Source organism: Eutrigla gurnardus, assembly GCF_963514095.1.
Source record: "Eutrigla gurnardus genome assembly, chromosome: 9".
In the NCBI taxonomy this organism is placed as follows: Eukaryota; Metazoa; Chordata; class Actinopteri; order Perciformes; family Triglidae; genus Eutrigla; species Eutrigla gurnardus.
The window spans coordinates 20851476-20865724 of NC_139923.1; the positions used below are offsets into that span (position 1 = coordinate 20851476).

General features: G+C 45.0%; 2 protein-coding genes across 3 annotated transcripts in view; one reads left to right on the top strand and one right to left on the bottom strand.

Moving 5' to 3' along the window:
- On the top strand, positions 1–6204 carry arsa (arylsulfatase A). The gene is made up of 8 exons (XM_084016677.1): positions 1–275; positions 1074–1314; positions 1447–1665; positions 1778–1947; positions 2107–2231; positions 2532–2659; positions 2789–2891; positions 2971–6204. Exons 1-8 carry the CDS (start codon positions 52–54, stop codon positions 3264–3266), a joined length of 1506 nt encoding a protein of 501 aa, XP_083872803.1. The 5' UTR covers positions 1–51; the 3' UTR covers positions 3267–6204.
- The window catches only part of mapk8ip2 (mitogen-activated protein kinase 8 interacting protein 2), a 24594-nt gene continuing 14131 nt past the window's right edge, over positions 3787–14249 (bottom strand). Inside the window, exons 3-14 of one of the 2 annotated variants that reach the window (XM_084016675.1) lie at positions 13100–13327; positions 12933–13008; positions 12473–12574; positions 9745–11971; positions 9359–9567; positions 8788–8863; positions 8507–8679; positions 8299–8408; positions 8064–8186; positions 7859–7929; positions 7115–7213; positions 3787–6198 (exon numbers count right to left, since the gene is read on the bottom strand). In XM_084016675.1, coding sequence (XP_083872801.1) covers positions 6126–6198; positions 7115–7213; positions 7859–7929; positions 8064–8186; positions 8299–8408; positions 8507–8679; positions 8788–8863; positions 9359–9567; positions 9745–11971; positions 12473–12574; positions 12933–13008; positions 13100–13327 — 3567 coding nt within the window. In that variant the 3' untranslated portion in view covers positions 3787–6125. Of the gene's footprint in view, positions 6199–7114; positions 7214–7858; positions 7930–8063; positions 8187–8298; positions 8409–8506; positions 8680–8787; positions 8864–9358; positions 9568–9744; positions 11972–12370; positions 12575–12932; positions 13009–13099; positions 13328–14249 lie in introns of both variants that reach the window. The other variant, XM_084016674.1, reaches the window with a different exon arrangement.

Below are 14249 nucleotides of genomic sequence, written 5' to 3' on the forward strand. Positions count from 1 at the left end.
GTGGATCCGACGGAGCCGCTTGTTCTTCCGTCAGATGCAGGACGACGCAGAATGGACGGCTCCCGCGTCCTCGTCCTCCTCTACGCGGCTCTGTGTCGCGGCTGTCTGGCTTCGACGCCGAACGTCGTGCTGCTTTTTGCCGATGATTTAGGCTTCGGGGACTTGGGCTGTTACGGACACCCCAGTTCACTCACCCCGAACCTGGACCGCCTGGCAGCGGGAGGACTCCGCTTCACAGACTTCTACTGCACCAGCCCCGTCTGCAGCCCGTCCAGGTAGATTACCTGTCTGTCGGTGGAATCACGTATCACTACTGCACAAATACTCATTTACCTGTCTATGCAGATACATTGAGTAACTTTTACTCCTCCTCTGGGGTAACAATAACAGTCAGTAGGGCTATTTGATTTTCTTTTCACCTGCAAGGATTACTTTATGCTTTTTTTCTGTCATTCTTGTTATTTGACAGTCCCATAAACCTTTTGAATCTCTTTTCTGAGGGAGTCCTGACCACGAAGGCAGCATAACAGCACAAATATCAGAGTTAAAAATCAAACAGCAACAAGTTAAAAATGACAGAAAAAGAATAATAAATATAATAATAATAACATTATGAATAATAATGATGATGTAATGAATGGAATCTGCTCCCTTGCATGTATTTATACTTAAATATTTTGAAGGATGAAAACATGTCACCCAAGCTGAGTCTCATGGAGAATATTATGCAATAGGAGATAAGAGGTGAGGATACAAAGTGGTTAATATAAACTCACTGCTGATTAGCAGACACTGTAAATTTGCGTTACTGTGCGTGTGTGTGTATCCATGAAAAAACAGACAACTATTTAGATGTATTATTATAATTATAATCATTATAATAACAATAACAATACAAAAACTGCTCATTGGATACCCACTCTGTGAAAAATATATAATATGACTTCTCCAGTTTATCAAGCTTGTGAAAGGAACTGAAAACACATCCTGTTGTTTTTTGAGGAATTAAGTAACATGACTAAAAAGCAGAAGCATCCATCCATTTTCTCAGCTGCTTTGTTTCGGCTTTCCAGGGCATCATTGTTGACGGGGCGCTATCAGACCCGCTCTGGCATCTACCCAGGAGTGTTATACCCGGGCTCTAGAGGTGGTCTTCCTCTCAACGAGACCACCATCGCTGAAGTGTTGAAACCTGTGGGCTACGCTACTGCTGCTATAGGGAAGTGGCACTTAGGATTTGGGGCCAATGGGACGTTTCTTCCAACCAGGCAGGGGTTCGACCACTACTTGGGGATCCCCTACTCCCACGACATGGTGAGTGTGAATCAATTTAACTCACGTTTTGAAAAGTAATCCGTGCTTGTATTTATTAAAATGTAAATTTCTATTTTTTTTTGCAATGTATATGTAAATATTTGCTCTTCCGTCTCCCCGTTTCTCTCCCAGGGCCCCTGTTGGAACCTGACTTGTTTCCCTCCGGATGTTAAGTGTTTCGGATTGTGTGATGTCGGCACTGTTACTGTCCCACTAATGCACAACGAGGTCATCAAGCAGCAGCCAGTCAACTTCCTCGATCTGGAAAGGGCTTACAGTGATTTTGCAACCAATTTCATTACCACATCAGCCAAGGAAAAACAACCGTTCTTCCTCTACTATCCTTCCCATGTAAGCGACCGAAACAGTGATGGTTTACCAGAGCTCTCTGGTCTGTGAAACTCTTGAAAAGGCTCAAAGTAGTGCAGCGAGTCATTGAACACGTCTACTTCTCCTCCGACAGCACACCCACTACCCCCAGTATGCAGGTCCAGGGGCAGCCGGGCGCTCTTTAAGGGGCCGTTTTGGAGATGCTCTGTTGGAGTTTGACAACACAATAGGAAACCTACTGACAACCCTGGAGACGACAGGAGTGATCAACAACACGCTGGTCTTCTTCACTGCAGACAACGGGTTGGTTTGTGTATGCCAGTTGATCTGTGCTTGTATGGTATTTGTACTTTTAATCTCTCTCCACCTTGGCCGTGTTTCTCCTCTGTTCAAAGGTCTCATTTATATTTGATTTATTATTTTATGATCATATATTTATTGTCTTTTATTAAATGTGTGCAGGCCCGAACTGATGCGCATGTCACGTGGAGGAAACTCCGGCCCTCTGAAGTGTGGAAAAGGCACCACCTATGAGGGGGGCATGAGAGAGCCAGCTATCGCCTTCTGGCCAGGGACCATCAGACCAGGTCTGGACCTCTTAGTCCTCTAGGCTAAGTGTCGCTACCAAAGACAAAATACATGAAACAAAACGGGAATTTTCTACACAGACCACTTGGTGTATTTTTTCCCTTTCAAAGACTAGTGTTTTTTGCTTATTTCAGTCACGCAAGCTTTAATGCCAACCATTTTCAAAGGCATTCACGCAGTTCTTACACTGATTTAATGCATTCCAGTTGTTCCAGTACATAAATACCATGATAAAATGAAAGCAAACCCATTATACACGACCTTTTAGTGATTGCTGCTTCTGTATTCATCTGTTTAAGGCGTGACTCATGAGATGGCCAGTACTCTAGACATCCTCCCCACTGTTGCAAGTCTGGCAGGAGCCAAACTACCTAATGTGATGCTGGACGGGATCGATATGACAGACATCCTCATCAACCAAGGAAAGGTAGGGACGCACTTTTATTTTAACCGTGAATTTTACTAACCTGCTCTCGTCCACCAACATGATATCTGGTTTGTCGTCTACCATCTCTCTGATTCTGTGTGAATGCAGCATAATTCTTCTTTCTTGCAGAGTAAAAGGGAGGTGATGATATTCTACCCAACAGACCCCAGTGAGATGTTTGGCCTGTTTGCTCTCAGGCTAGGGAAGTACAAGGCCCACTTCTATACACGAGGTAAAGCAGGCTTCAGGAAGCATAATCACACACAACTGAGGTGTTTTTGACTCCCGTTTGTCCATGTTTGTGCGTTCAGGTGCTACCCACAGTGGTACTACCCCAGACCAAGACTGCCCAGTATTTGCAGTCCTCAAGGCCCACGACCCCCCTCTTATTTTCGACCTGGAGGCTGACCCCTCGGAGCACTACCCTCTCTACCTGGTGGGAAAACCGGACCTCCAAGACCTGCTGGAGAGGATCATGAAGGTCAAGCAGCAGTTTGAAGCCTCCATGGTGTTTGGAGAGAGCCAGATATCAAAAGGAATCGACCCGGACCTGGAGCCTTGCTGCAATCCTCAGTGCAGCCCCAAGCCTAAGTGCTGCAAGTGTTGATGGGAAAATTCACACAACTGCTAAAGGTGATGGTGAGTGGAGGTACTGCACTGATTTTTGCTTCAAGATTGTGCTGTGACAGCTGGTTTAATGCATCGCTACTGGACAGCAACGGTATAATTGAGTTACCATTCGTACTGAAAAGTGACATTTGCAAACAGTCTGTTTCCTCAGTGAGGAGAGGATTTTTAAAAAATTTTAAGATCAGCTACATTAATAACTAATGTATAACAATGTACTGTATGTTTGCAGACTATTTGAATACATGTGTTATTCATCAATTTTATTAATATAACTTTCACCTCAACTCTCTTTATAATTGTAACATTTTGAATGGATGTATTTTATGTGAAAATGCTTTGGGACACACAATCAAACACAAGTAGATCCATACAATAAAGACAACAATAAAAGTTTCAGACATCAAGCATATATTTTATTCATAAGACCAAACCCATGACAAGGCAGAGTGATTTTTTTTTTTTTTTTTTGTAATTTTTTTCTTAGTTTTTCCTTGGAATTTTAATTAATTTTACAAGTCCTTGTTTTTAAAGATACAAGATAGGATATGTTTGTTCTGTCACGTAATGTTTTGCTCTAGGTATACAGTGAAGAATCTCGTTAATGTCAAGTCAAAAGTTTGGTTTAACTGTTAGTGTATGTCTCAGCGGCTATATGGGACTCGGTCATCCTCAGAGGTTGTTTTTGTGTAGCTGTGTGGAGAGAAGGGTTTGAACGAGGCTGTGACAGGATAGGAAAACGGAATCAGAAGCAAATAGATACAGATCAGAGATGGGTCACACTGTTGGAGCTCAAAGGCGAGACACAATAATAGTTTCCCTGCGGCAGCTGACTCAGTCACTATTCAGCCTAAACAGCAGATTGGTCAGTAGTGGGGTGGGTGTGTGTCGCACACTAATGATGTCACATCTCACAAACGTGCCCTAAATGTGCTGCAGAAGCCTGTCTGTGAGGAGTTATGGAGTCAGCAGGAACCCAAACGCCACCTGTGTGACAGATGCTGAGAAACACTGACATAAAGTTATTGCAGATCACAGATATTAATGTTTTTTTTTTTTTTTGTGGGGGGGGGGGGTTGTCTGGTTGTGATCTTTTTTTAAATTTGTTTTTACTTCATGTACATATTCATTTGATAACATACTCAACATAAAGGACACAGCACTATCTTAGATTGGCTATTCTATATACATGATGTAACTGACAGCGATACGTGTGTAGGTAACACCCTACCTCCCTCCTGCCATATCAACAGTGAACTGAGGTGTTTGTTCTCATGAACTGTGACTGAAAGCGGCAACAAGATACTAAACGGTGTCTGTAAGAACAATGAGGACGGTCGGGGTTGGTAAAGCCTGAAACTTCTGATGATTGCAGTGAGTGCAACACCGTTTTTTAAATATACCTCCTCCCCTATATAAAAGGTGCGAGACTAAGCGATGGGATGCTACCTCAGAGTAGGTTATTAGTGTAATGTGCGTATGATGCTTCCACCTTTGAGCCAGGCTAAAGAGCAATAAATTACTTTTGGAACACGTGGCCATCCATTTAATCCATCATACTTATAAAAACAAGATCAAAGTCTAACCATTTACGTAACTAGAAAAATCTCCCTTTTTAATGCGTTATTAAAGGTTGGTTGTGTTGTGATACCAGAACCAGGTATTAGCAGGACACTCTCCCTGTACAGTAGGCACAATGCAACACATGCATTGCTGACTCATGGCTACCGCTCAGTCTTTCCTTTCCCCCTCATTGAAACCGCTGAGTCAAAAAGAAAACCGAGACTAGGACGTCACTCAAGAGTGAAACAGTCAGAGGTGTGTAAGAATATGGCTTTTCAGAGCTTTCTTTGACCTGAAAGTCACAGCAATGGTAGCAAAGCGTACAGTGATTTATGATTTGCACATTGTAACAGTTGAAGGATTTCTCATGAAAGCTCCCCGTGGTGAAGGTCAGCAAGCAGTGCAACTTTGAGGACTGGACAAAAAAAAAAAAGTAAAAATGATTCTGTCATATCTTCCTAATACGACGCTCACTGCGCCTAAATCCAAGCTGAATAAAATATCTGCGGAGCTACTGACATTCAAAGTTCATCACGAGTCATGACACTGAAATCTCTTACACCTGCATGCTCTCCTTGTCAGAGAGTCACACAACAAAACACAATCCCCTCCATCGGTCTCAGCTGGGTTTCTTAATTAGTCTGGATGAGGCGCCTGTATGTCTACTTTCTATACATGTATTTACAACACACTACGTCTTGTACGCGACACGGGGGGGTAAGCTCGGACCAAGGACAGTTCACTGCACTCTCTACTTTGCTCCAATGTCACTATCGGTAGAAATCAAATGAGCAGTTTGTCAATATTGAACAAATACATATTTACAGTTAATTAAACGCCAACCTCTTGATTCTACACCGTTCCCGTACTGATTGTTGAGCTGCTTGCCGTTACTTGGATATGTGTGTCTTGTGTGCGGTAACCCTACTAGCCATGCATTGAAAAGTGAAACAGCAGTAGTAGGTATATTTGTTTTTTCATTTCAAAAGAGGAACCTTTAAATAAACTGGTGCTCGGCGTCTTAGTTTTTATATCATAGAAAAAGATAAAAGAAAACAGGCAATCAATCCATCGAGATGACGGAAATAAACAGGAGGGATGAGTTAAATCAGTCAAATGCCTAGCGTAGTTGTAGAAATGAAGATCCCAGTGTTAGAGGGACACAGAAGTGTATTTTACAATGGAGAAGAAGACCCCACTGAGCGCCCTCTGGTGGCAAACCCAATGAACATACACAAGCTGCAGAGAAAGAAGGCGGTCGTCGTGGCAACACTTCTTACTCCAGGTAGATGTCCTCGGTGGGGCAGGCGTATTCCAGATGTTCCTGGTAGTACTCCTGGAAGGCTCGTCTGTGGGGGGAACAGACTCCGGATCAACCTGCCAGCTTTTACAGTTTTACCCGTCATGACTATTAAGAAGTGGCTGGTGCCTATAGTGCAAATACAGAACCACTCTCAAAGTGGGCTAATTGTTTTTTCCATAAGTCTGCCCTTGTTGTTGGGTCTATTCCACAGACAGGGCAGGATGTGAAGCTGATGGATGAAGCCGTTCTGTCTGACCCAGGGTCTGCTGACTACCCTCACAGACAGCGGAAAACTGTATCTTTAATCCGTCACATCCAGTAGGACTTAATCCAACATGACTAAGCTTCATGTTCACACATAAAGGGCCACTCTGCAAAATAAACCTGGATCACTTATCCAGCTACAGACGAGTGGGACTGGTAGTAACTCCAATCAAGACTTTGGAATATGATGTACAGCTAAGTAGTTAATGTTTCCGATGTCTTTTAAGGGATGTTAGCCGTAGTAGAGCTGGTCTGGAGTCAGAGCTGGCTGAGGGGGAGCAGGAGGTGGGAGGGGTCTGGTTTCAGCAGAGTTCATATATGAGATTGAGTTCAGGTGTGAGCCTCGTTGGGTTTGCTTGCAGCAGAAATGTGGGTAACTGGCAGCAACTGGTCTAAGGGGACATTTTAGTGTTCTTGCTCTTGGTTCGTTTGCAGAACTGATGCTTGAGTCATTTATTAAGTTATTCACATTGTGTTAATTCTTACCAGTTATAGAGTTACCAGTTATTTGCTACTTATGCATTAAATGGAGTGTATGGTGATAAAATAAGGTATATTTCTTTTGTTTTCTACAGAAAAAAAATCACAACTGATGTGTACCTACTAACAAAGGCACTGGAACATAAAAAGATGTAGAAGACATTACCGTGCCTTTAGTATACGTTTAATTTCGAGGAACTGATAATTGATTGACTCACCCAACACACTCTGCTACAGGTCGCATAGACTCCTGGGATACAAACACGTGGCAAGCAAATCTGTTCAGCATCGGGTGCTTAGTGATGAAGCCAAAGTAGCTGCAAAGAGAAGAAAACAAAATGATGCAATCAGTCAGCTGATATGCTGTTTCACATAGGTGTATCTAGCCTTTTTTTAGGGGTGCCTCAGCATAGATGCCTGCAATATAAAAATAACAGACCCCCCCCAACCTCATCATGGTATGGTATGATCCACTTTCTCTCTCTCCCACCTTCCCCATTCACCCCTGTTATACCATATTATCTTTGAATTTTAATGCAATTTAATTTCTTGTAGCATTAAAGTAGGATTTCCAGTCACAGTGATTTCCCCTACCCCAAAAGTCTGATGTTCTTCATTCACAAATGTGGGAATGATAGACCAAAATAACGTTAAAATGTACAGTTTTTTTTTTTTTTTAAAGGAGGAACATTTTTGGGGATCATTGGGTGCTTAGCACCCATAAAGCTCTGTTCCTAGAGTCACACCTGCTGTTTCATTAACTGGCTCATGAAATGTGACAAAAATGGAGTCCAAATAACTCAACTCAAATGAACAACTGGGTGTGCAGATTAGCAGTAATAAAAGCCATGCGTGGATGTGTGTCATGTGTGCTGTGGAGGTGTTGAAGGTGCAAAAGCAAACACTAGGTGGGAAGGTCCATGTGAGCCGAGGACCCTCCACCATCAGCCATGTTCGTTTACCAGTTGTTCCTCGGATGGCATCCACAGAACGAAATGTTCTTCATCTGGAAGAAGTGACTACATCTGTCGTACTGCAGAAGGAGAGAGAGACAGACAAGAATAAACCTAAAAAGTGCAACATTACATTTACATTTTATTCAGTATTAAAGGGATGATTGACTTTAAATGAATTCTCTGAGTGATGTTTTGATTAATTCGTCCATACCTCATCGAGGGCGTCATATTCATCCTCCAGGCTCATGATCAGTTTCACTCCTTGCAAGCTAATCTCCAGCTCACACAGAGAAGGAGGTCGCACGTGTACTGTGCGTTTCCTCGATATCGCAATCTATCCGAGAACATATTTTCATGTCAAAACATGCTTTAATGGTGCATACAGCAGAACATCCTCATGTCTGTTTTGTGTTATTGTGCTTTTGCTTTTTTCCCTCTCAGCTCACCTTCTGCATGGCGGCACAGAGAATGCCGTTGCCTTGGTGATAAGGTACTTCAACAGACCCCAAAAACTGAACGTTGAAGGTCTCAATCCATGCTGGATTTCTTTTCATTCCTACGGGGGGTGACATGGACACAGACATACAGAACATGTGACTCTTTTGACCTCCGCAGCGAGACAGGAAGCGACAGTCAACGTATCTCTGAACTCACCCAACAGCTCCTTAGACTGGCCTATGACCTCATGGGCATAGAAGGCAGGAAAGATGCCCCTCTCCCCTGTCCGCATGTTATAACCTCGGTACCAGTAGTCATCCTCTTCCTCCTCCACATACAAAGGATCATCCACATCCAGCTCCAGCTCATCTGCATGTCTGGGAATGAACCTGCAGAGAGCAGCAGAGAGAGGGAGGACAGAAAAAGTCATTCTGAGGGTGTCTAGTTTATTATGAATCTTTGATTATTAAAAGTGAGTGAACTGTAGGGTGTCTTACCTGTAGACTGCCCTGTGTGTCTGGTCCCTCTCCTCTCCATTGATCGTACAGGAGAAAAGTCCAAAGGACTCTGTGCCTACATGGCAAACAAAAATCAGTTAGAATGATTCATAAGGGACATAAATCAATAAGCGAGAGCCCTGATTGATGATGGATGTACTGGGAAGAGGAGCCCTGCCATGGGTCTTGTGTGGGCTCCTTGCCAAATTTAGATCACATGTTAATGTATCATGCTGACAGTGATGAGCTAAAAGCTAATGCAGTATATTAATTCTAAGGACCCTGAGTGGACAATTTTAGCAATAATGCTGCAGGGGCATAATGTGTAGTGTATATAATTTACATTGGCTGAAATTAAATCAAAATGTAGATACACTTTCATTAATTTTCCGATGTGAAAATACAGCCAGGAGATGGTTGGTTTAGTTTAGCATAAAGATTTAAACCGACCAGCACCTTTGAAGATCACAAAATTCCAACTATTCCTTTTATCCAGAATTCTGACATCTTTGATTGCCACTATATATCTGAGAGTTTTCCAAAAGGATGCGACGCTGTGTGCCCAACTTACTGGAGGAGCGGGAGGTGCTGTTGACGAAAACATTGAGGAACTTCTTGGAGAACGGGAGGTCGGTCTCAGGGGAGGAGTTCTCGGAGGAACTGAGAAGTTCTGGCCCCACCTCATCATCATCGCAACCATAGCCGCGTTCTCCCGTCTCCAAAGGCTCCTCGTCACATAGCGTGGACAGCTCACTGTCATCACTGAGAACCGAGGTGCACCTGAGAGGACGAGATGAGAGTGCTTCATTTACTACTGGAAGGCCCACCTTACCAGAGAATAGGGTTCAATAACAACATTTTAAAGATATTCTACATAATATTATTGCGAGTAGGAGAATTGTTACACACGTTTTCAATTTTATTCACAGCTTCCACTCACTCATTGCCAGAGCATACCTTCTGAGGCTGACTAGCTCCAGCGTAGTATTCTCATCCACCACTAGCGTGTACTTCATGGAGTCATAGGCCAGTCCATCATCTTCATTCTGCTGCCTCAGAGCCATTTCTTTCTCACACAGTGGGAGGTCATTGTCAGATAAGGGATGGTCTTGCACACTGGAATCAATGGGTGGTGAGCTGTCGAGCTCTAAGTCACTACCCCGGTAGGACTGCTTCCCCATGCCACCCAGGAATGGGTACGAGTCTCCGTCATCCTCCTCTTCATCGTTGTCTGTGGAATAGGTGAGGCTGAAGCAGCGGTTAGTCTGGGAGGTGGGTATGTCCAGTGTCAGGCTGTGTTTGACCTCGGTGATGCGCTCAAGAGAGGCTGAGGAACGGCTCGTTGGCCTGGGCTCAGTCTCTCGCCCTTCGTCCTTGTCGCTGACCACACTCTCACTGAGGCTTGGTGAGTCCAGATCCCTCCTCCCCTCCAGCATCGTCAAGTCATTATTGGGCTCTTCATCTTCCTCCTGTCTCCTGGCGTTCTTGGATGGTTTGTCTGTGAAGTTCTTCTCAGAGTCTTTAGTGGGATACTTGGAGTTACAATCTGTGATTCCCCTCCCATTGTTTGCACAGTGCTCCAAGATCAGAGGGTTTATGGCGTCACCAGTAGGGTTGTTCACATACAGACGTGGACTTATCACTGTTCCTTCTTTTGACGACTCCACACCCTTCCACCTCTCTCCCGGCTCCTTTCTGTACCCTTCGTCTTCCTTCTCTTCGTCCTCTGATCCCCCCATCTCTGATTTCTTCTCTTGGTCCTCATCATTGAAAACATCTCCCTCTCCGATGTCTGAGGATGGTGAGATGGTGTCGGACACAGACACCTTCCTCTTGAAGCAGTCCTCGGGACAGCTGATTGGGTAGGATCCCTCTGAGATCATCCGGTTGACCAGGTTGCTGAGCAGCCACGGCGAGTCCGAGTTCTCGCTCAAATCGTCTTCACTTTCGGATTCGGAGTCTCCCTCACTTGTTCCATCGTATTCATCGGCACTGGGCATTAACCGGGGTCCTACTGGCAGGTAGAAGGAGCGTTTGAAGCTCTCTAGACTGTGGTCTGGTTCTATCTGCAGCACCATCTGTCTGGACAGGCTGTCTTCACATTGTTGGGCTGGAGGCAGAGTCTCATCTGGGTCAGCCTGGTGCTCGAAGGACAGCTCATCATCCACATTCTGCAGCCCCATCAAAGCTTGACCGTCATCGTAGGGCTCAGGGGGTAAGATAGGTGAGTCAACAGGGGAGGGCGTAGCAATAGTGGGTGACGGTAGAGGCGAAGGGGAGGGAAGAGTAGACCCTTCTTTGATTGGGTCAGGTTGGCCCAGAAGTAGAGTAGCTTTTAGTCCCACAATGCCACTATCCTGCTCTAACTCTGTATCCAGGTCCAATTCCTGGTCTGATGTAGGCGAGCTTGCCTCCTCAATGGAATTGGTGAGATGAGACGAGCGTCCACTGCTGCTCTCATCACTGGTCAGGTCCAGCTCTGTCTCTGAGATGGATGAGATCATGTTGGAGACCACGGGACCACCGCAGGTAAATGCTGCTTCCAGCTCCCCTTCGATGTCAGAGTCAGAGCCAGGTGAGCTGAGGTCCTTGTCCTGGTCCGAAGTCATGTAACCCTGCTGGTTCATGTCTGCTATGCCTGGGTCTGAGGATGGCGAGGTGGAGTCGTTCGCTGCTGCCTCCATGGCAGAAACGGCTGCATCTGAACTGCTGGAATGGAGAGCATCTGAGCGGCTGGAGGACACGTAGCTGGAGAAGGAGGCGGGTTCAATGGAGGGGAATTCCACATATGCCGACCGGTTCTCCTTACACACCATGTCGTAGGTCTCCTTACACATGAACTCCACCTCAAAGTCCTTCTCCAGCTCCTCATCAGACAAGGGTGTATCGGCACCGTCGTTGGCTCCCATGGGTGCAGTGGATGACAAGCAGCGACTGGTTCCATCGGGGTCAAGGTCATTCTCCGGCTCCACGCCTGACTCACTGGTGATCGTGTAAGTGTCGGTGGCGCGGCGGTTTGAGTGTTTGTGGTTGTGGTCACTGTTGAGGTCGTGGTCCACCTCTGTGTCCGAACACTGGGAGTGTTCGTCTACGGAAGGTACTCTGGTTGTCTGGATTGGAGGGTCTGCCTTTGGCTCAGTGACATCACCAGAGCAAGGGTGGGACTTGTGTTGACCAAATGAGCCTGGATTAAAAAAAGGTGTGGAGAAACAAGAAAGGCCATGATAGAATGAAAACACAGGTTGACATAGAGGATAATGAAGTTTAGGCAAAAGGAGAAAGTTGATAATTGGGGCAATTAAATAATAAAGACAAAAAGAATGAGCATAAAGAATACTGAGACCTTTTTCTTGTCATAATCAGTAAAGAAAAAGAGGACGGCTCTTTTTCAGTAGAAGTCATTTGTTTCCCTCAGTATCGCAAATGGGTTCGTAAATATCCACATGACAGTGTTTTGTTGGATATATACACTACTAAACAAGTCAAGTTTCACATCACATCACTTCAGTTCACATCACGGCACTACACAACACTGATGATGTAGGAATGAGCTCTAAGCTTGCCGGGCTGGCCTTTTTGTTACCGTATTCGGGCCTCTCCCGCCTGTTGCCCTCCATGTCGCAGAGGAGGGGCCTGTGAGGGGATTGGGGGTTCCCACCCTCCCCTGCCTGTTTTGGTGGAGTACCTTTGCTCTGAGACCCTGGTGCCTGGGAAACCGGAGAGGCTGGGCACTGGCCTGTCACATGGCTACCGTCCTCCAGACATGAATGGGTTGGAGACAGACGACCTGGAAGTAGAGAAGAAATAAATGTCTCGATGTAATGCCTCTGACGTGTAAAGGATCCATTTATAACGATACGATAAACCTGCCCATCTTGGCAAATCCTTTCACAAATCCAAAACTTCAACGAATCAAGAAACTTTAAAGATTAATATAATGTGGATTGATTGTTGGCAAGTTATAATATCAGTAATATCGGTCGTGTGTGTGTGTGTGTGTCTTCCATACTACCAAACTGCATAATGCAATTAATTTGAATGAATTGCAGACCGCTCCAAAGATTCACCAACATCTCACCAGGACGATAAGGAGCATTTTTTGATGAGGTGTCATATCCATTATGCATCATGAATCATGCATTTACCCTGTGAGGTCTTGCGTAAAGAATCTTGCCAGCTTCCTTTCTTTGGGGACAGACTGCTGTTGTTGTTCAGTGAATCCTAATGAGAGAGAAAGAAGGAGATATTCAACAAAGTTGTAACAGATCTGTGTTTTTTTGTGTGTTTAGGACCGGAGTTCCAGGCTGCTTACCTGTGACACAGCAGTGGTGAGGTTCAGTGTGGTGGGTCTGCTCTTTAGAGTGCCGAGGGTAGGAGAGAGAGGCGGGGAGGCAGAGGGGGACGGGGGTGCATCTTCATCGTCCTCCTCTTCCTCTTCCTCCTCATCGTCTTCATCGTCAATCATCTCAAACTCTTGGAAGTCATCCTGGAAGGAGCAGACCGGGTGGTGCAGGTCGCTCTTCTCCAGAATGAGGGAGTCCTGAGGCGGGAACAGAAAGGGGGAGAAAGAGATTTATAAGGAGGTACAGAGGATAAAACAAAGGCTGTTCTATGTTTGCAGACGAATTAAAGCATCTATTGTTCTGACAGCAGAGGAGAATGTGTTATGGAGTGAGCCAACACAAAGGAAAAAAAAGATGCTCCCTTCCATCCACTACATATTACTTCCCTTTTAATTTAAAAGCATTGCCAAGGACAGGCCCGCCTGAGAGAAGAATAGAACAAGGAGATCGCAGACGGACAACGAGCAGTACAATGTTCTTTGATTACACAGAGGGCATTCATGAAACACACATAAAAACACTGTAGTGGGCAACTCATAAACAGCCTCAGTTCATTTTGCTGATACGTTTTGCCTGCAGCCTTTGCCCTTCTGTGAATGTTAGTGCCTCTGACACATTTATGCGTGTGTGTGTGTGTGTGTGTGTGTGTGTGTGTGTGTGTGTGTGTGTGTGTGTGTGTGTGTGTGTGTGCACATAAGACAGAGAAAGTCAGTGCAGCATACAGCATGAGCAGTGTTACCACCTCCCTGTGAAAAGATGGAGGTGAAAAGGTTGAACCAATTAAGTCACTAAATACAGAGGCTCTCTGCAGAGAACAGTACGATGGCGCAATCTTGGGGATGGACTGTTCAGAAGAGAAAGGTGGGAAAGATAGTGTGTGTGTGTGTGTGTGTGTGTGTGTGTGTGTGTGTGTGTGTCTGTGAGAGAGAGAGAGAGAGAGAGAGAGAGAGAGAGAGAGAGAGAGAGAGAGAGAGAGAGAGAGAGAGAGAGAGACTAAGACAAACAAAACACATGGGAGGGGCAATGAGACGAGAGTGGATCAATCACAAGTCTCTCAGGTTTCAGCCTGTTTACCGGAAAGCAGTACACTAAATTATTTTGAGTTTTAACACACACACA